The sequence below is a fragment of the Ranitomeya variabilis genome, chromosome 3 (assembly GCF_051348905.1).
Source record: "Ranitomeya variabilis isolate aRanVar5 chromosome 3, aRanVar5.hap1, whole genome shotgun sequence".
Lineage (NCBI taxonomy): Eukaryota > Metazoa > Chordata > Amphibia > Anura > Dendrobatidae > Ranitomeya > Ranitomeya variabilis.
In genome coordinates, this window is record NC_135234.1 from 296,675,640 (window position 1) to 296,698,892 (window position 23,253).

The 23,253-nt window shown below is 49.0% G+C and overlaps 1 protein-coding gene across 1 annotated transcript in view; it reads left to right on the forward strand.

Annotated features, from left to right (window-relative positions):
* LOC143815866 (fatty acid-binding protein, heart-like) overlaps positions 1-23,253 on the forward strand; it is a 73,568-nt gene that overhangs the window by 18,409 nt on the left and 31,906 nt on the right. The window contains exon 3 of the mRNA XM_077295558.1: positions 1,915-2,016. Within this exon, the coding sequence (XP_077151673.1) occupies positions 1,915-2,016 (102 nt within the window). The remainder of the gene's footprint in view (positions 1-1,914; positions 2,017-23,253) is intronic.

Genomic DNA, 23,253 nt, shown 5'->3' on the forward strand with positions numbered 1-23,253 from the left:
TCTGTATCTCTTGTGACCTCTCAGGCTCTGAAAAGAAGTAGATGGGTTTTCCTGAGGTTTGGAATGGAAACTATTTTGCAGGCGTCTGTTATGTGGTGGGTGGAAATATTTGCCGTTGGCTCGCAGATGTATCTGGAAGTTAAATACCGTTGAACTCTACAATTTTTATTTTATTTTTTTTTTTTTAGAAACTCTGAAGTGGGCTTACTGAGAGTTTTTTGTTTTCAGGGTATTGTGTTCATATACACTGCTCAAAAAATAAAGGGAACACTAAAATCCCACATCCTAGTTATCACTGAATGAAATATTCCAGTTGTAAATCTTTATTCATTATATAGTGGAATGCGTTGAGAACAGTAAAACCTAAAAATGATCAATGTAAATCACAACTAATACCCATGGAGGTCTAAAGTAGGAATGATGCTCAAAATCAAAGTGGAAAATCAAACTGCAGGCTGATCCAACTTCAGTGGAAATGCCTCAAGGACATGATGTTCAGTAGTGTGTGTGTGGCCTCCACGTGCCTGTATGACCTCCCTACAATACCTGGGCATGCTCCTGATGAGGCAGCGGATTGTCTCCTGAGGGATCGCCTCCCAGACCTGGACTAAAGCATCCACCAACTCCTGGACAGTCTGTGGTGCAACATGAAGTTGGTGGATGGAGCGAGACATGATGTCCCACATGTGTTCAATCAGATTCAGGTCTGGGGAACAGGGGGTCCAGTCTGTAGCTTCAATGCCTTCATCTTGCAGGAACTGCTGACACACCCCAGCCACATGAGGTCTGGCATTGTTCTGCATTAGGAGGAACCCAGGGCCCAACGGACCAGCATATGGTCTCACAATGGGTCTGAGGATCTCATTTCGGTACCTAATGGCAGTCAGGCTACCTCTGGCGAGCACATGGAGGGCTATGCGGCCCTCCAAAGAAATGCCACCCCACACCATTACTGACCCACTGCCAAAGCGGTCATGCTGAAGGATGTTGCAGGCAGCAGATCACTCTCCATGGCGTCTCCAGACTCTGTCACATCTGTCACATATTCTCAGTGTGAACCTGCTTTCATCTGTGAAGAGCACAGGGCGCCAGTGGAGAATTTGCCAATCCTGGTGTTCTGTGGCAAATGCCAAGCGTCCTGCATGGTGTTGGGCTGTGAGCACCACCCCCATCTGTGGATGTCGGGCACTCAGACCATCGTCATGGAGTCGGTTTCTAACCATTTGTGCAGACACATGCACATTTGTGGCCTGCTGAAGGTCATTTTGCAGGGCTCTGGCAGTGCTCCTGTTCCTCCTTGCACAAAGGCTGAGGTAGCGGTCCTGCTGCTGGTTGTTGCCCTCCTACGGCCCCCTCCACGTCTCCTGGTGTACTGGCCTGTCTCCTGGTAGCGTCTCTGGACACTACGCTGACAGACACAGCAAACCTTCTTGCCACAGCTCGCATTGATGTGTCATCCTGGATGAGCTGCACTACCTGAGCCACTTGTGTGGGTTGTAGAGTCCGTGTCGTGCTACCACGAGTATGAAAGCACAAGCAACATTCAAAAGTGACCAAAATATCAGCCAAAAAGCATTGGTACTGAGATGTGGTCTGTGGTCCCCACCTGCAGAACCACTCCTTTATTGAGTGTGTCTTGATAATTGCCAATAATTTCCATCTGTTGTCTATTCCATTTGCACAATAGCATGTGAAATTGATTGTCCAACAGTGTTGCTTCCTAAGTGGACAGTTTGATTTCACAGAAGTTTGATTTACTTGGAGTTATATTCTGTTGTTTAAGTGTTACCTTTTATTTTTTTGAGCAATGTATATTCACTTATACAAAATTCAGACAGACGGGAAGTTTTAGCCCAAAAAAGTGCATGGCAGTGGCAATACACCCCATCTGATACCTAAACATTGTCTTTTCAGTCCTTGGTAACCTTGGAAGATGGGAAGCTAAAGCATGTGCAGAAATGGGAAGGAAAGGAGACCATACTCCTAAGAGAAGTTAATGGCAATAAGCTTTTATTGGTAAGTGCATAAATGATACACGTATATATTAAATATACAGACATTACAATTTTTTTCCAGCATTTTAGAGGCACAATTTTGTTTTACAATCTTTCTTATGATTTTGCAGAAACATTTAACAAGTAAAGTACAGTATTTAAATAGCTACATGAGATGTTCATAATGGACATGATAAATGGCTACCCGAGACACCAGTAAATCACTAGGTGCCTTTTTGTTTTTGGAGGGGAAGTCAGTAAACAATAAGCAGAAGGGTTAAAGGGTCGAAAAGAGGACATTATATGGGATCTAGTGATGACTGAACATGCTGAAGTGTTATCAGAGTATCTTGGGCGTGCTTGGATAATATGTAGTGATGAGCGAGCACTAAAATGCTCAGGTGCTCGTTGCTCGGGTCGAGCAGATTGGAATACTCGGGTACTCGACCCGAGCAACAAGCCCAATGTAAGTCTATGGGAGACCCGAGTATTTTTACCGCGATCCCCCCGGGGGTCATTTTAAGGTCTAAAAACGTCTGAAAATGATGGAAACACTGCTCAAATGACACAGGAAAATCATGGGGATCGCCCCTGGAAGCATTCCTGACTCCTAGTTCACAGCTTTAAGCAATTTTTTCCGAGATTCATGCCATTTTTCCCGGTGCCACAAAAAACACATTAAAAGGAAACCAAAACGGATTTTGCTGGGAAATATGTTAAGGCACATCCTTTGCAGGTCAACTAATTCACCCCCGACCGAAAATTTCCTCCCCCACTTGGGCTTAGTTCAGACTCAGCATTTTTGAAGCGGTGCTTTCAACCACTACAAATGCATTCACTGGGAAATGTCATTGTAACATTTAACAACCCTAGCTGGCCATGTGGTGTGTGTGACAGGTAGACCCATCTAGTTTCATTTATGAAGGAGAGACTCTTAAAGCCACAGAGCCTATTTTTACTGGTGCATCAGGCGGCATTAATCTCTTAAAGGGACTCTGTCACCTGAATTTGGAGGGAACAATTTTCAGTCATATGGGCGGGGTTTTCGGGTGTTTGATTCACCCTTTCCTTACCCGCTGGCTGCATGCTGGCTGCAATATTGGATTGAAGTTCATTCTCTGTCCTCCATAGTACACGCCTGCGTAAGGCAAGATTGCCTTGTGCAGGCATGTACTACGGAGGACAAAGAATGAACTTCAATCCAATATTGCGGCCAGCATGCAGCCAGCGGGTAAGGAAAGGGTGAATCAAACACCCGAAAACCCCGCCCATATGACCCAAAACTGGTCCCGCCAAATTCAGGTGACAGGTTCCCTTTAAAGAGGGCTAACATTTGCAAGACAATGCAATTTTATTGCAAAGTACAAAATTCAAGGAATAGTATGATTGAATAGTATGAGTGCGTACACTTTTATATATGTACTTAAAGGGGTTGTCCACTACTTTCAATTAACCCCCCAATGTATCCCCGGGGCCCCTAATGAATTGTGCAAATACCTTCCGTTGCTGTTTTCGCGTGTGAGCGGCGCTATTCCGGCGGCTGAGTCCGGGTCACGTGACCCCCAGGCTGCAGCCACCACTTATTTCCGCCGACGTCACGTCAATTTCCAGACTCTGGAAATTGACATGATGTCAGCAGCAGGCGTGAGCCAGCCTCACAGTCAGCGGTCACTCATCAAGAGTGACTGGGCTGTGGGCGGCGCTGGGGGCTGCAGGGCTGTGCTGGGGCGGGCGGAGCTAGGCAGGGATGTTCGGGCGCCGAGGGTCTGTGTGCGAGCGCCGGGGATCTGCGTGCTGGCGCCAGTATGTGCGAGCCGGCGCCGGTATGTGCGGGCTGGGGCTCTGCGTGCCGGCGCCGGTATGTGCAGGCGGTGCTAGGGTCTGCGGTGGGTCTGCTGCGGGGGGTGGTCATTGGTGTGTGTGTGTGTGTATGTGTGTGTGTGTGTCTCTGTGTGCAGGCATCGGACTTGTAGTCCCATCGGGCTCTGCCTGCTACAGTGACAGTGAGTGACACATTAGCCAATGATGGGACAGTAGTAGTCCTATCATCCGGCTAATGTGTTGAATGTAAAAAAACAAACAAACACATATACAGTACATACATACATACATACATACATACATACAACACACACAATGTGACATGAAACATGTGACATGCACCATGCGACATGCACAATGCCATGACATGCGACATGTGACGACATGCACCATGCGACAACATGCACCATGCGGCAACATGCACCATGCGACAACATGCAACATCCGATGACATGCGACATGCACCATGCGACGACATGCAACATGCGACGACATACACTATGTGTCATGCACCATGCACCATGCAACGTCATGCGACATGCACCATGTGACGATATGCAACAAGCGACATGCAACATGCGACATGCACCATGCGACAACATGCAACATGCGATGACATGCAGCATGCAACATGCGATGACATGCAGCGACATGCAACATACGACATGCAACATGCAATGACATGCAACATACGACATGCAACATGCGATGACATGCGACATCATTTGACATGCGACATGCGATGACATGCAGCATGTGACATGCGATGACATACAGCATGCTGCAACATGTGACAACATGCGACGACATGCAACATGTGACATGCACCATGCGGCGACATGCAGCATGCAGCATGTGACTTGCGATGACATGCAGCATGCAACATGCGATGACATGCGACATGTGACAACATGCGACGACATGCACCATGCGACAACATGTGACATGCACCATGCGACATGCACAATGCGATGACATGCAACATGCGACGACATGCACCATGTGGCATTCACCATGCGACAACATGCAACATGTGACATGCGACATGCAGCGACATGCAACATGTGACGACATGCAACATGCGATGACATGCAGCATGCACCATGCGGCAACATGCAACATGCGATGACATGCGACATGCACCATGCGACGACATGCAACATGCGACGACATACACTATGTGTCATGCACCATGCACCATGCAACGTCATGCGACATGCACCATGTGACGATATGCAACAAGCGACATGCAACATGCGACATGCACCATGCGACAACATGCAACATGCGATGACATGCAGCATGCAACATGCGATGACATGCAGCGACATGCAACATACGACATGCAACATGCAATGACATGCAACATACGACATGCAACATGCGATGACATGCGACATCATTTGACATGCGACATGCGATGACATGCAGCATGTGACATGCGATGACATACAGCATGCTGCAACATGTGACAACATGCGACGACATGCAACATGTGACATGCACCATGCGGCGACATGCAGCATGCAGCATGTGACTTGCGATGACATGCAGCATGCAACATGCGATGACATGCGACATGTGACAACATGCGACGACATGCACCATGCGACAACATGTGACATGCGACATGCACAATGCGATGACATGCAACATGCGACGACATGCACCATGTGGCATTCACCATGCGACAACATGCAACATGTGACATGCGACATGCAGCGACATGCAACATGTGACGACATGCAACATGCGATGACATGCAGCATGCACCATGCGGCAACATGCAACATGCGATGACATGCGACATGCACCATGCGACGACATGCAACATGCGACGACATACACTATGTGTCATGCACCATGCGACGACATGCAACGTGCGACATGCACCATGCGACAACATGCAACATGCGATGACATGCAGCATGCAACATGCGATGACATGCAGCGACATGCAACATACGACATGCAACATGCGATGACATGCAATATACGACATGCAACATGCGATGACATGCGACATGTGACAACATGCGACGACATGCACCATGCGACAACATGTGACATGCACCATGCGACATGCACAATGCGATGACATGTGACATGCACCATGCGACATGCACCATGTGATGACATGCAACATGCGACGACATGCACCATGCGACATGCACCATGCGACGACATGCAACATGTGACATGCACCATGCGACAGCATGTGACATGCGACATGCAGCGACATGCAACATGTGACGACATGCAACATGCGATGACATGCAACATGCACCATGCGGCAACATGCGATGACATGTGACATGCACCATGCGACGACATGCAACATGCGACGACATACAACATGCGACGACATACACTATGTGTCATGCACCATGCACCATGCGACCACATGCGACATGCACCATGCGACGACATGCGATATGCACCATTCGACAACATGCAACATGCGATGACATGCAGCATGCAACATGCGATGACATGCAGCGACATGCAACATACGACATGCAACATGCGATGACATGCAACATACGACATGCAACATGCGATGACATGCGACATTATTTGACATGCGACATGCGATGACATGCAGCATGTGACATGCGATGACATGCAGCATGTGACATGCGATGACATGCAGCATGCGGCAACATGCAATAACATGTGACAACATGCGACGACATGCAACATGTGACATGCACCATGCGGCGACATGCAGCATGCAGCATGTGACTTGCGATGACATGCAGCATGCAACATGCGGCGACATGCAACATGCGATGACATGCGACATGTGACAACATGCGACAACATGCACCATGCGACAACATGTGACATGCGACATGCACAATGCGATGACATGTGACGACATGCACCATGCGACATGCACCATGTGATGACATGCAACATGCAACGACATGCACCATGTGACATGCACCATGCGACGACATGCAACATGTGACATGCGACATGCAGCGAAATGCAACATGTGACGACATGCAACATGCGATGACATGCAGCATGCAACATGCGATGACATGCAACATGTGACGACATGCAACATACGACATGCGATGACATGCAGCATGTGACATGCACCATGCAACATGCCACATACATACAACATACATACAGTACATATAACATAGATTACATACCATCACTTATCACCTTGATCCCCGAAGCCAGTGTCATCTGTAAAAAAAATATTAAAATAATAAATCAACACTATACTCCCTGATCCGCAGAAATCCAATTAAAACAAGTGTCCCTCGACGATCTCCCATGGAGAGCAGGAGCATCAGCTGATGCGACCGCTCTCCAGGGGCTCCAGGAATACAATGATGGAAGGTATCCTTCCACTATGTATTCCTCACAATGTATTCCTACGCCCCTGTGAGAAAATAGTCCCTAGTCTCACTTATGGCATTGCTTTGTGAGAAATTTTCCCAGGCAGCAATTGCCATAAAGTGAGACTTTGTCCTAAGGTAACCTCTCAGTGATGCACTGCAGGAGCCATTGTCTCCTGTCAGTGTGTCACTGAGGATCATATAGAGCAGTGACATCACCCGATGTCACTGTTCTATAGGGGAGATCGTCGTGGGACACTCGTTATTAATTGGACTACGGTGGACAGGTGGTATACGGTTTACTATTTTACGTTTTTTGCAGGTGCTGAAGTATGGTAAGTATGGTTAAATGAAGAATATTAAAATACTTTTTTCCTAATGTGTGTGTGTGTTTAATTAACCCTTTATTAGTATTGGATTAATAATGGATAGGCGTCTTATTGACGCCTTTCCGTTATTAACCCGGCTTAATGTCACCTTACAATAGCAAGGTGACATTAACCCCTTATTACCCCATATCCCACCGCTACACAGGAGTGGGAAGAGAGGGGCTAAGTGCCAGAATTGGCGCATCTTAGAGATGCGCCATTTCTGAGGCGGCTGCGGACTGGTATTTGTAGCCGGGGGGGACCAATATCCATGGCCCCTCTCTAGGCTATGAATATCAGCCCACAGCTGTCTGCGTAGCCTTTCTGGCTATAAAATATAGGGTGACCCCACGTCATTTTTTTTGGGGGGTCCCCTATTTTAATAGCCAGTAAAGCCAGTATGAATACATAGCAGGCTACAAATATTGGCCCCCGGCCGTCAGCTTTCCCCCTCTGGTGCAGAAAATTGCGCGGAAGCCCACGCCATTTTTTTCTGTTTTTTTAATTAAATTAAACGCTCATTAAGGCCTTTTTTCACACTTGCGTCGGTACGGGTCCTGTTGTGATTTTGCTTTTTGCTCCCTCTAGTGGTCATTAGTGATTTGACTCTGGAGCGTCTGTCTTTTCCTATATCCTCACCTGGGCCGTTAGTTCAGGGGCGTTGCTATATAAGCTCCCTGGACCTTCAGTTCAATGCCTGGCATCGTTGAAATCAGAGCTAATCTGTTGTGCTCTTGTCCTCTGATCCTGGTTCCTGTTTTTCAAGCTAAGTCTGCTTCTTTGCTTTTTGCTTTTGTTTTGTTTGGTATTTTTGTCCAGCTTGTTCCTATCTGTATCCTGACCTTTGCTGGAAGCTCTAGGGGGCTGGTGTTCTCCCCCCGGACCGTCAGACGGTTCGGGGGTTCTTGAATCTCCAGCGTGGATTTTTATAGGGTTTTTGTTGACCAGATAAGTTATCTTGCTTAATTCTGCTATTAGTAAGCTGGCCTCTCTTTGCTGAACCTGGTTCATTTCTGTGTTTGTCATTTCCTCTTACCTCACCGTTATTATTTGTGGGGGGCTTGTATCTTGCTTTGGGGTCCCTTTCTCTGGAGGCAAGAGAGGTCTTTGTTTTCTTCTCCTAGGGGTAGTTAGATTCTCCGGCTGGCGCGAGTCATCTAGCGATCACCGTAGGCATGATCCCCGGCTACTTCTAGTGTTGGCGTTAGGAGTAGCTATTTGGTCAACCCAGTTACCACAGCCCTATGAGCTGGATTTTTGTATCTTGCAGACTTACACGTTCCTCTGAGACCCTGTCCACTGGGGTCATAACAGTATGCCAGGCCAGTATTAAATGTTTAATGCATTGCAGAAGTGGGATTATAAGAAAGAAAATTTTGAGGTTTTTTTTTCCCTCTCTCATTTTTTTTTTTTTTTTTTTCTTTTCCCCTTTACCTCAGAGTGGCTTGAGCTTGCTGCAGACATGAATGTCCAGACCTTGATTACAAGTGTGGACCAGCTTGCCGCTCGTGTGCAGGGTATACAAGATTATGTTACCAGAAATCCTAGGTCTGAACCCAAGATTCCGATTCCTGAACTGTTTTCAGGAGACCGATTTAAGTTTAGGAATTTCAGGAATAATTGTAAATTATTTTTGTCCCTGAAACCTTGTTCGTCTGGAGACTCTGCTCAACAAGTAAAAATTGTTATTTCATTCTTACGGGGTGACCCTCAGGAGTGGGCTTTTTCGTTGGCGCCAGGAGAACCGGCATTGGCTGATATTGATGCGTTTTTTCTGGCGCTCGGTTTACTTTATGAGGAACCCAATCTTGAGATTCAGGCAGAGAAAGCCTTGCTAGCTATGTCTCAGGGCCAGGACGAGGCAGAGGTGTATTGCCAAAAATTTCGGAAATGGTCCGTGCTGACACATTGGAACGAGTGTGCACTGGCCGCTAATTTTAGAAATGGCCTTTCTGAGGCCATTAAGAATGTTATGGTGGGTTTTCCCATTCCCACAGGTCTGAATGATACCATGTCCCTGGCTATTCAAATTGACCGGCGGTTGCGGGAGCGCAAAACCGCAAATTCCCTCATGTTGTTGTCTGAACAGACACCTGATGTGATGCAATGTGATAGAAAAACCGCAAATTCCCTCATGGTGTTGTCTGAACGGACACCTGATTTGATGCAATGTGATAGAATCCTGACTAGAAATGAGAGGAAAATTCATAGACGCCGGAATGGCTTGTGCTACTACTGTGGTGATTCTACACATGTTATCTCAGCATGCTCTAAACGTATATCTAAGGTTGTTAGTCCTGTCACCGTTGGTAATTTGCATCCTAAGTTTATTCTGTCTGTAACTTTGATTTGCTCACTGTCATCTTATCCTGTCATGGCGTTTGTAGATTCAGGTGCTGCCCTGAGTCTTATGGATCTCTCATTTGCTAAGCGCTGTGGTTTTATTCTTGAACCATTAGAAAATCCTATCCCTCTTAGGGGTATTGATGCTACGCCATTGGCAGAAAATAAGCCGCAGTATTGGACACAGGTTACCATGTGCATGACTCCTGAACACCGCGAGGTGATACGTTTTCTCGTTCTACATAAAATGCATGATTTGGTTGTTTTGGGGTTGCCATGGTTACAGACCCATAATCCAGTCCTTGACTGGAAGGCTATGTCAGTGTCTAGTTGGGGCTGTCGTGGTATTCATGAGGATTCCCTGCCTGTGTCTATTGCTTCTTCTACGCCTTCGGAAGTTCCGGAGTACTTGTCTGATTATCAGGATGTCTTTAGCGAGTCCAGGTCCAGTGCATTGCCTCCTCATAGGGAGTGTGACTGCGCAATAGATTTGATTCCAGGCAGTAAGTTTCCTAAGGGAAGACTGTTTAATCTGTCGATACCTGAACATACCGCTATGCGTTCATATATCAAGGAGTCTCTGGAGAAAGGACACATCCGTCCGTCTTCTTCCCCTCTTGGTGCGGGATTCTTTTTTGTGGCTAAAAAGGACGGATCTTTGAGGCCTTGTATTGACTATCGGCTTTTAAATAAGATCACTGTCAAATTTCAGTATCCTTTGCCGCTGTTGTCTGACTTGTTTGCCCGGATTAAAGGTGCCAAGTGGTTTACCAAGATAGACCTTCGTGGTGCATACAACCTTGTGCGCATTAAGCAAGGGGATGAATGGAAAACCGCATTCAATACGCCCGAAGGTCATTTTGAGTACTTGGTGATGCCTTTTGGGCTCTCTAATGCCCCTTCAGTTTTTCAGTCCTTTATGCATGACATTTTCCGGAACTATCTGGATAAATTTCTGATCGTTTATCTGGATGATATTCTGTTTTTTTCTGATAATTGGGACTCGCATGTGGAGCAGGTCAGGATGGTCTTTAAAATTTTGCGTGAAAATTCTTTGTTTGTCAAGGGCTCAAAGTGTCTTTTTGGTGTACAGAAGGTTCCCTTTTTGGGGTTCATTTTTTCCCCTTCTGCTGTGGAGATGGACCCAGTCAAGGTCCGAGCTATTCTTGATTGGACTCAGCCCTCGTCAGTTAAGAGTCTTCAGAAGTTCTTGGGTTTCGCTAACTTCTACCGTCGTTTTATCGCTAACTTTTCTAGCATTGTGAAACCTTTGACGGATATGACCAAGAAGGGCTCCGATGTGGTTAATTGGGCTCCTGCTGCCGTGGAGGCTTTCCAGGAGTTGAAACGTCGGTTTACTTCGGCGCCTGTTTTGTGCCAGCCTGATGTCTCGCTTCCCTTTCAAGTTGAGGTGGATGCTTCAGAGATTGGAGCAGGGGCCGTTTTGTCGCAGAGAGGCCCTGGTTGCTCTGTTATGAGACCTTGCGCCTTTTTCTCTAGGAAGTTTTCGCCTGCGGAGCGAAATTATGATGTGGGCAATCGGGAGTTGTTGGCCATGAAATGGGCATTTGAGGAGTGGCGTCATTGGCTCGAGGGTGCTAAGCATCGTGTGGTGGTCTTGACTGATCACAAAAATCTGATGTATCTCGAGTCTGCTAAACGCCTGAATCCTAGACAGGCCCGCTGGTCATTGTTTTTCTCCCGTTTTGACTTTGTTGTCTCGTATTTACCAGGTTCAAAGAATGTGAAGGCCGATGCTCTTTCCAGGAGCTTTGTGCCTGATGCTCCTGGAGTCGCTGAACCTGTTGGTATTCTTAAGGATGGTATTATCTTGTCAGCTATTTCTCCAGATCTGCGACGTGTGTTGCAGAGATTTCAGGCTGATAGGCCTGATTCTTGTCCACCTGACAGACTGTTTGTTCCTGATAAGTGGACCAGCAGAGTCATTTCCGAGGTTCATTCCTCGGTGTTGGCAGGTCACCCAGGAATTTTTGGCACCAGAGATCTGGTGGCCAGATCCTTTTGGTGGCCTTCCTTGTCTAGGGATGTGCGGTCATTTGTACAGTCCTGTGGGACTTGTGCTCGAGCTAAGCCTTGCTGTTCTCGTGCCAGCGGGTTGCTCTTGCCCTTGCCTGTCCCTAAGAGACCTTGGACACATATCTCCATGGATTTCATTTCTGATCTTCCGGTGTCTCAGGGCATGTCTGTTATCTGGGTGATATGTGATCGCTTCTCCAAGATGGTCCATTTGGTTCCTTTGCCTAAACTGCCTTCCTCTTCCTATCTGGTTCCTGTGTTTTTCCAGAACGTGGTTCGTTTGCACGGCATTCCTGAGAATATTGTGTCAGACAGAGGATCCCAGTTCGTTTCCAGATTCTGGCGATCCTTTTGTAGTAGGATGGGCATTGACTTGTCGTTTTCGTCTGCTTTCCATCCTCAGACTAATGGACAGACGGAGCAAACTAATCAGACTTTGGAGGCTTATTTGAGGTGTTTTGTCTCTGCTGATCAGGACGATTGGGTGACCTTCTTGCCGTTAGCTGAGTTTGCCCTTAATAATCGGGCTAGTTCCGCCACCTTGGTTTCGCCGTTTTTCTGCAACTCTGGTTTCCACCCTCGTTTTTCTTCGGGTCATGTGGAACCTTCTGACTGCCCTGGGGTGGATTCTGTGGTGGATAGGTTGCAGCGGATCTGGAATCTTGTGGTGGACAACTTGAAGTTGTCACAGGAAAGGGCTCAGCGCTTTGCCAACCGCCGCCGCGGTGTGGGTCCCCGACTACGTGTTGGGGATTTGGTGTGGCTTTCTTCCCGCTTTGTTCCTATGAAGGTTTCCTCTCCCAAATTTAAACCTCGTTTTATTGGTCCTTACAAGATATTGGAAATTCTTAATCCTGTGTCCTTTCGCCTGGATCTTCCTGTGTCGTTTGCTATCCACAACGTGTTTCATAGGTCCTTGTTGCGGCGGTACGTTGTGCCTGTGGTTCCTTCTGCTGAGCCTCCTGCTCCGGTGTTGGTTGAGGGCGAGTTGGAGTACGTGGTGGAGAAGATCTTGGATTCTCGTCTCTCCAGGCGGAGGCTTCAGTACCTGGTCAAGTGGAAGGGCTATGGTCAGGAAGATAATTCCTGGGTGGTCGCCTCTGATGTTCATGCGGCCGATTTAGTTCGTGCCTTTCACGCCGCTCATCCTGATCGCCCTGGTGGTCGTGGTGAGGGTTCGGTGACCCCTCACTAAGGGGGGGGTACTGTTGTGATTTTGCTTTTTGCTCCCTCTAGTGGTCATTAGTGATTTGACTCTGGAGCGTCTGTCTTTTCCTATATCCTCACCTGGGCCGTTAGTTCAGGGGCGTTGCTATATAAGCTCCCTGGACCTTCAGTTCAATGCCTGGCATCGTTGAAATCAGAGCTAATCTGTTGTGCTCTTGTCCTCTGATCCTGGTTCCTGTTTTTCAAGCTAAGTCTGCTTCTTTGCTTTTTGCTTTTGTTTTGTTTGGTATTTTTGTCCAGCTTGTTCCTATCTGTATCCTGACCTTTGCTGGAAGCTCTAGGGGGCTGGTATTCTCCCCCCGGACCGTCAGACGGTTCGGGGGTTCTTGAATCTCCAGCGTGGATTTTTATAGGGTTTTTGTTGACCAGATAAGTTATCTTGCTTAATTCTGCTATTAGTAAGCTGGCCTCTCTTTGCTGAACCTGGTTCATTTCTGTGTTTGTCATTTCCTCTTACCTCACCGTTATTATTTGTGGGGGGCTTGTATCTTGCTTTGGGGTCCCTTTCTCTGGAGGCAAGAGAGGTCTTTGTTTTCTTCTCCTAGGGGTAGTTAGATTCTCCGGCTGGCGCGAGTCATCTAGCGATCACCGTAGGCATGATCCCCGGCTACTTCTAGTGTTGGCGTTAGGAGTAGCTATTTGGTCAACCCAGTTACCACAGCCCTATGAGCTGGATTTTTGTATCTTGCAGACTTACACGTTCCTCTGAGACCCTGTCCACTGGGGTCATAACAGGGTCCATCGCTATGCGTCGGGCCGACGTACCGACGCACATTGTGAAATTTGTGCACATCGTGGGCAGCGGATGCAGTTTTTCAACGCATCCACTGCCCATTCTGAAGTCCGGGCTTGAGGGGGCGGAGTTTTGGCCGCGCATACGCGGTAGAAAATGGCGGACGTGACAGACAAAAAAACATTCACTTGAACGTTTTTTTTCGTGCTGACGGTCCGCCAAAACACGACGGATCCGTTGCACGACGGACGCGACGTGTCGCTAATACAAGTCTATGGGTAAAAAATGCATCCTGTGAGCACATTTGCAGGATCCGTTTTTTTCCCAAAAAGACTGATTGCGATGGATTGCTAAAAACGCAAGTGTGAAAGTAGCCTTAGAAACATTGTCCTTTCTATTATATATCTATAGATACATAGATGTATCTATCCATATATCTGGCTGCTTTCACACATCAGGTTTTTGCCGTCAGGCACAATCCGGCGAGTTTTGAAAAAAACGGATCCTTTTTTTCGCCGGATCCGTTTTTTTCTCATAGAGTTGTATTAGCGCTGGATTGCGCCTGATGGCCACACGTTTCATCCGTTTTTTGCCGGATCCGTCAAAAAAGCTGTTTCCACCGGACGGAAAAACCCACAGCGATGGATCCGGCGAAAAACATATGAAACTGAGATGTGAAATTATGAATCTACCCTCCGAATCTGATTTTTCATGCATGTTTCCATTCAAAACATGCACATTTTCCATTTATTTATTTATTTCCAAAAACTGCATCAAAACCGCGCAAAAAATGCACCAAAAACAGCATCAAAACTGCACAAAAAACTGCATCAAAACCTGGTACAGTTTTGGTGCAGTGTTGATGCAATTTTGGTGCGGTTTTGATGCAGTTTTTGGTGCAGTGTTGATGCAATTTTGGTGCGGTTTTGATGCAGTTTTTCGTGCGGTTTTGATGCAGTTTTTGGTGCAGTTTTGATGCGTTTTTATGCAGTTTTTTGCACGGTTTTGATGCACTTTTTTAATTCGTTTTTGCGCGTTTTTTATGCGTGTTGGTGCGTTTTTGAAAGCTAAATAAAGATGTATTATTGAACAAAAAAAAAGAATGTGATGTCATTATTGTCCAACCTCCTCTTTTACATTTGTCCAATCCACACTCCATTACACAAAGATAGACAGATAGATGATAGATGAAATGGATAGACAGCTCTACATATAGATAGATCTATAGATGCATACATCTATCTATTCATATATCTATTGATAGATGTATGGATAGCGTAGGATGTGTGTCCACTAGTGTTGAGCATTCCGATACCGCAAGTATCGGGTATCGGCCGATACTTGCGGTATCGGAATTCCGATACCGGGATTCCGATACTTGCCGCGTATCGGATACCGGAATCGGAAGTTCTAAGATTCAAAAAGCAGAAATTCAGCCAATGAGATTGATTCCAAGTGTGGGCACATCCTGTTTAGCATGGAGGGCATGAAACTACTGGCAAGGCTGTGATTGGCTGGTGTAATGATGTCATGATGCAGTTTAAAAGTCGCTGGCGCCATTTTGCGATCACTCTGCTGTGAATTCAGTTAGTGACAGGACGCTGTTTGCTGACTGAGGGACAGTTTAGAGATAGCGATTTGCTTCTTTGTGCTTTCCAAAGGCTAATTTAGCAACCGCTGTGTTCACCTACTATTCACCTTGCTTTTGCCTTGTAGCGCTGTTTTCACAGCGATCTGCAGGGTCTGTGTGTGTGTGTGTGTGAGTGCAGCCCAGTCTCCAGTCTGAGTGCAGCCACATAGGCCATCCATAGTTGGTTGTATTCAGTTCAGGGAGGGTGGTTCATTGCCTCATACTGTTCCTTTTTTTTTTTTTTTCCCAAGTAGTGTAGTCTGCTGCTAATTTATTCAAAAAAATCCTATTAGTGTCTTTCCACCCGTCTCCAGCTAATTTGTGGAAAAACACTACATAGGATAAAGTAGAGGAGGGTTTTTGGGCCTTGCAGCGCCGTTTACGGCCGTCTGCACGGTCTCCGTGTGACTGCAGCTCGCCCTGTAATCTGTGAGCAGCTGTAGCCTGGTTGTCTCCAGCTCAGGGTTTTTCACTGCGTCATACCGCCAAATCAATTTTCTTTTTTTTCAAAGTAGTGTAGTCTGCTGCTAATTAATTTTAAAAAATCCTATTAGTGTCTTTCCACCCGTCTACAGCTAATTTGTGGAAAAACACTACATAGGATAAAGTAGAGGAGGGTTTTTGGGCCTTGCAGCGCCGTTTACGGCTGTCTGCACGGTCTCCGTGTGACTGCAGCTCGCCCTGTAATCTGTGAGCAGCTGTAGCCTGGTTGTCTCCAGCTCAGGGTTTTTCACTGCGTCATACCGCCAAATCAATTTTCTTTTTTTTCAAAGTAGTGTAGTCTGCTGCTAATTAATTTAAAAAAATCCTATTAGTGTCTTTCCACCCGTCTCCAGCTAATTTGTGGAAAAACACTACATAGGATAAAGTAGAGGAGGGTTTTTGGGCCTTGCAGCGCCGTTTACGGCTGTCTGCACGGTCTCCGTGTGACTGCAGCTCGCCCTGTAATCTGTGAGCAGCTATAGCCTGGTTGTCTCCAGCTCAGGGTTTTTCACTGCGTCATACTGCCAAATCAATTTTCTTTTTTTTCAAAGTAGTGTAGTCTGCTGCTAATTAATTTAAAAAAATCCTATTAGTGTCTTTCCACCCGTCTCCAGCTAATTTGTGGAAAAACACTACATAGGATAAAGTAGAGGAGGGTTTTTGGGCCTTGCAGCGCCGTTTACGGCTGTCTGCACGGTCTCCGTGTGACTGCAGCTCGCCCTGTAATCTGTGAGCAGCTATAGCCTGGTTGTCTCCAGCTCAGGGTTTTTCACTGCGTCATACCGCCAAATCAATTTTCTTTTTTTTCCAAATAGTGTAGTCTGCTGCTAATTTATTCAAAAAAATCCTATTAGTGTCTTTCCACCCGTCTCCAGCTAATTTGTGGAAAAACACTACATAGGATAAAGTAGAGGAGGGTTTTTGGGCCTTGTAGCGCCGTTTACGTCTGTCTGCACGGTCTCCGTGTGACTGCAGCTCTATCTGTTGTCAGTTCAGCCCCCAAAAAATAAATAAATAATAAAGTTCACCAAACACACCAGTTACACCACTTTACATTTCTGTAGGCCACATTAGCTCATATTAAAGTCTAGTCCACACTTTAGATAATTAGTGCTTCTTATACCTGTTAGGAGGAGTTGCTCAGGAATAAGCACACAAATCCGTTAGTACTTTTCTGCTTATCTTTATCAGTCAACCAAGATGAAGAAGGCAGTGAGTAAGGCACGTGGGCGTGGGCGTGGGCGCGGAGCAGGGAGGGGACGTGGGGATTCTGTGCCTGCTGCGGGCACCGGTGACTCATCAGCACCCACTTTCACCAGGCAACAGTCGTTCATGCGAAGCTTTGTGTCCGAGCGCCGTACACCGCTGCTGCGTGAAGAACAAATTGAAGCTGTTGTCGGATGGATGGCAGCTAATGCATCAACTTCCATTAGTGCCACATCCTCTCAGACACAGAGCACTGGAGAGCAGCCATCTGTCTCTTCACCACCTGCCAAATTGCCCAGGCAGACAGAGAGCCCAGGACAGGAGCCGTCTCTACTTCTGTTCTCTGAATCTCTTGGCTTGGAAACAGGGGGCCAGCCAAGCAGCATTGGAGAAATGGAAGAAGAGGCAGGGTGCAGTGATGCCCAACAGCTTTTTCTGTCTTCCTCTGAAGAGGCGGGTGGGCCAGTGGCTCCGGTCACCACATCGCAGGCCGCATCAGCTGATGATGACACTCAGGTGCCACTTACTGGTGCGTGCTCTGCTGCTGAGACTACCCAGGAGGAGCAGTTGGGGGCAGAGGGTAGTGTAGATGATGAGGTCCTCGACCCATCTTGGCGTGAGGGACAGGAAGGTGGTGGGAGCAGCTCTGAGGAAGAGATTCCCCGTACGGCCCAAAGAGGGAGAGGGAGGGGGAAGACTGCGGATCCTGCAGCCTCCGCTTTGGCACCCGTTAGGAGCATGTCTCTTCCAAAAGCCAAAAAGGGCGCTCCCAAGACTTGCAGTGCCTGGTCCTTTTTTGACACAGTTGCAGATGACATTTGCTATGTCAGATGCAACGTGTGTCATCAAAAAGTCAAAAGAGGGAAAAATGTCAGCAACCTCAATACCTCCAACATGTGGAAACATGTGCGCAACAGGCACCCGGCGGAGTTAGAAAAACACACTGAAGAGGTAGGCCAACCAACAGCGGCAGCTACCACCTCTTCAGCTCGTGTTGCCTCTTCCTCTACCTCACACGCAGCTGGTTCGGCGTCCTCCCAGGATCGCCGTGGAAGAACCTCTGCCCCTGTTGTCCAGAGACCCGCTGTAATTCCACCCGCAGCGCCACTTTCCCAGTCATCCACACACTCCCAGCCCAGTCTACAGCCATCGGTAGTACAGGCATGGGAGAAAAGGCGGCCTTTCTCGTCAAACCACCCACGAGCACAGGCTCTGACTGCAGGCATTGCCAAACTTCTGTCACTGGAAATGCTGTCATTCAGGCTGGTGGAGACTGACAGCTTCCGTGACTTGATGTCATTGGCAGTCCCACAGTACAATGTGCCCAGCCGCTTTTACTTCAGCAGGCAAGCCGTCCCTGCCCTGCAGAAGCATGTGGAGGGACACATAAAACACGCGCTACTGAACGCCGTCAGTAGCAAGGTCCACCTCACCACCGATGCGTGGACCAGTCAACATGGACAGGGGCGATACCTTTCCCTCACTGCCCATTGGGTTAATGTCGTTGAGCCGGGTACAGACCGTGCGAGTGGCGCAGGACGTGTCCTGCCCACTCCAAGGATTGCAGGAATCCATTCTGTACGCATTGACTCCTCCTCTTACACCAGTTCCTCAGAATCATCGCTGCAGGAGCCGTCACAGTCCACCTCCACATGGACCCGTGATGAACGTGTACCTGTTACGACCGACATGAGCACAGCCGTGGCCAAACGTCAACAGGCCGTCTTGAAATTAATTTTCTTGGGGAATCGTAGCCACACAGCGCAGGAGCTCTGGAATGCCATCAAGCAGGAGAGCGATGTGTGGTTTGTGCCAGCGAATCTCCAGCCAGGCATGGTAGTGTGTGATAATGGCCGAAATCTGGTGGCAGCTCTGGGCCTCGGCAACCTCACTCACATCCCATGTCTGGCACATGTGCTCAATTTGGTCGTGCAGAGCTTTTTGAGGGACTATCCGGATCTTGATGCACTGCTGCACAAGGTCCGCCTAGAGTGTGCTCACTTGCGGCGTTCCAGCACGGCAAAAGCGCGCATTGCGGCTCTGCAGCGCCGACACCGCCTGCCGGAACATCGCATCATATGTGACCTACCTACCAGGTGGAATTCCACGTTACATATGTTGGAGCGGTTGTGTGAGCAGCAGCAAGCTGTAATGGAGTACCAGCTGCTTCAGGCGCAAAGAAGTCGCAGTCAGCGCCGTACAGACTTCACAACCACAGAGTGGGCCACTATGAATGACGTCTGCCAGGTTTTGCGTCCCTTTGATTATTCCACGCGGATGGCGAGTGCAGATGATGCACTAGTCAGCATGACTGTCCCCCTTATCTGCCTGCTTGAAAAATCACTGCAAGCGCTAAGGGATGATGTTGTGGAAGAGGTGGAGGATGAGGATTCACCATTTCCATCATCTTCTGGACAGTCAGCGCCACGTGGTTCCTCACAAACGCGTAGGCAGGGGACCGTTTGTGAGGAGGATGAGGAGGAGTCAATGGAGGAGGAAGACATCCGTCCAGAGGAGGGAGTTACACAATTGTCCAGTAGTCAGTGTGTACAGCGAGGGTGGGGTGATGACGAGCGGGCAGAGATCACGCCTCCAGCAGGGGACAGCGTTTCTTGGGCAGTTGGCAGTCTGCAGCACATGGTGGATTACATGCTGCAGTGCCTGAGAAACGACCGCCGCATCGCCCACATTCTCAACATGTCTGATTATTGGGTGTTCACCCTCCTCGATCCTCGCTACCGGGACAACGTAGAAAGCCTCATCACACCGTTGAACCGGGAGCGAAAAATGCGGGAGTACCAAGACACACTGGTCAATTCCATCATCTTCTCCATTCCAACTGAGAGAAGTGCTGCTAGTGCATTCCAAAGCAGCTCAGTGCGTCCAGGCCGTGGTGGAGGCTCTGCACAAAGAGGGAGCAGAAGCAGTGCCTCTGCCCAAGGCAAGACCAGTATGGCCGAACTGTGGCACAGTTTTCTGTGCCCGCCACAAAAGTCTACACCATCACAGACGGCTCCAGTCAGCAGGAGGCAACGGTTCCGTCAGATGGTGACAGACTACATGTCTTGCCCTCTTGCTGTACTCCCAGACGGCTCTTCCCCTTTCAAGTTTTGGGTCTCAAAGCTGGATACATGGCCAGAGCTAAGCCAGTATGCATTGGAGGTGCTGTCTTGCCCTGCGGCCAGTGTATTATCGGAACGTGTCTTTAGTGCTGCAGGTGGTGTACTAACTGACCGTCGCATGCGACTATCCTCCGATAACGTTGACCGGCTTACTTTCCTGAAAATGAACAAGGCCTGGATCTCGCCGGAATTTGCCACTCCTCCTCCTGATTGAATAATTAGGTCACTGTATACGTTATCCAGGTCTCCTGTTGTGTTCATCTTTCTACCACCTGAACTTAAATTCCTGGGCTCCAACACCGCCAGTTGAGGCTCAGACGTGCCGTCTGCACAGTCAAAACATACGACCCAGTGTTATTGGGTTTCAGTAACGTCAGCTGATCCCCAGCTGTGTAGCCGGCAATGTGTCATGCGACCGCCACGCTGACACAACAACTGAAATGTAAGGGAATCTGTCCCCCCCCCCCCAAGGCGTTTGTTACTGAAAGAGCCACCTTGTGCAGCAGTAATGCTGCCCAAGGAAAAGGTAGCTATTTTTGTTTAGCTCCTTGCACACGCAGAACTTAACACTTATAAAATGTGTCCACTGATACCGTAAAACCGTCCCGGAGGTGGGACTTTCCTTCGTAATGTGACGCAGCCCAGCCGTCATTCCTACCCCCCCGGCGCCGCGCACCGGCTCCTCAGCGTTGTTTTATTCCGTCCAGGAGCCTGCGCTGTTATGTTATCCCGTGGCCAGGCACACTTAGCGCTGCCCGTCTTCTGGCATCATTTGGTGTCTGGATGGCTGTGCCTGTGCGGCCGCGCTGGCAGAGAGCCCGCCTCGCAGTGTCTTCTGATTTAATCCCACTGGGGGCCTGGGATCCATGGACATGCGCAGTGCATATCTGAACCTCCACCTCTCACTCATCTCCCTATGGCTTCTTCAGACTGTTCGGTGTCAGCTGGTCCCTAACAGCATGCCACGGCCGTGACACCGCACAGTCTGAAGAAGCCATAGGGAGATGAGTGAGAGGTGGAGGTTCAGATATGCACTGCGCATGTCCATGGATCCCAGGCCCCCAGTGGGATTAAATCAGAAGACACTGCGAGGCGGGCTCTCTGCCAGCGCGGCCGCACAGGCGCAGCCATCCAGACACCAAATGATGCCAGAAGACGGGCAGCGCTAAGTGTGCCTGGCCACGGGATAACATAACAGCGCAGGCTCCTGGACGGAATAAAACAATGCTGAGGAGCCGGTGCGCGGCGCCGGGGGGGTAGGAATGACGGCTGGGCTGCGTCACATTACGAAGGAAAGTCCCACCTCCGGGACGGTTTTACGGTTGCAGGGGACACATTTTATAAGTGTTTAGTTCTGTGTTTGCAAGGAGCATGATGAAAAGAGCCACCTTTTCCTTTTGCATCTTTTGTGCTGCACAAGCTGGCTCTTTCAGCTACAAACGCCTTGGGGGGGGGTTAAAGGTTCCCTTTCGACTTTCTCAGGCTTCGGCCTACATTGTGTTCCTCTGCTTTTCCACCTGTCCCTGGGCTCCAACACCGCTAGTTGTTGCCTGGTAGTGCTGTACGCACAGTCCCAACAGTCGCTCCTCTGTTATTGGGGTTCAGTAACGTCAGCTGTTCCCCTGCTGTGTGTGTGGCAATCCCTCCTACCTCCTCCAACCTCCTCCTCCTCCACCTGTCCCTGGGCTCCAACACCGCCAGTTGCCGTCCAGAAGTGCTGTACGCACAGTCAACAGTCCCTCCTCTGTTATTGGGGTTCAGTAACGTCAGCTGTTCCCCTGCTGTGTGTGTGGCAATCCCTCCTACCTCCTCCTACCTCCTCCAACCTCCTCCTCCTCCACCTGTCCCTGGGCTCCAACACCGCCAGTTGCCGTCCAGAAGTGCTGTACGCACAGTCAACAGTCGCTCCTCTGTTATTGGGGTTCAGTAACGTCAGCTGTTCCCCTGCTGTGTGTGTGGCAATCCCTCCTACCTCCTCCAACCTCCTCCTCCTCCACCTGTCCCTGGGCTCCAACACCGCCAGTTGCCGTCCAGAAGTGCTGTACGCACAGTCAACAGTCCCTCCTCTGTTATTGGGGTTCAGTAACGTCAGCTGTTCCCCTGCTGTGTGTGTGGCAATCCCTCCTACCTCCTCCAACCTCCTCCTCCTCCACCTGTCCCTGGGCTCCAACACCGCCAGTTGCCGTCCAGAAGTGCTGTACGCACAGTCAACAGTCGCTCCTCTGTTATTGGGGTTCAGTAACGTCAGCTGTTCCCCTGCTGTGTGTGTGGCAATCCCTCCTACCTCCTCCTACCTCCTCCTCCTCCACCTGTCCCTGGGCTCCAACACCGCCAGTTGCCGTCCAGAAGTGCTGTACGCACAGTCAACAGTCCCTCCTCTGTTATTGGGGTTCAGTAACGTCAGCTGTTCCCCTGCTGTGTGTGTGGCAATCCCTCCTACCTCCTCCTACCTCCTCCAACCTCCTCCTCCTCCACCTGTCCCTGGGCTCCAACACCGCCAGTTGCCGTCCAGAAGTGCTGTACGCACAGTCAACAGTCGCTCCTCTGTTATTGGGGTTCAGTAACGTCAGCTGTTCCCCTGCTGTGTGTGTGGCAATCCCTCCTACCTCCTCCAACCTCCTCCTCCTCCACCTGTCCCTGGGCTCCAACACCGCCAGTTGCCGTCCAGAAGTGCTGTACGCACAGTCAACAGTCCCTCCTCTGTTATTGGGGTTCAGTAACGTCAGCTGTTCCCCTGCTGTGTGTGTGGCAATCCCTCCTACCTCCTCCTACCTCCTCCAACCTCCTCCTCCTCCACCTGTCCCTGGGCTCCAACACCGCCAGTTGCCGTCCAGAAGTGCTGTACGCACAGTCAACAGTCGCTCCTCTGTTATTGGGGTTCAGTAACGTCAGCTGTTCCCCTGCTGTGTGTGTGGCAATCCCTCCTA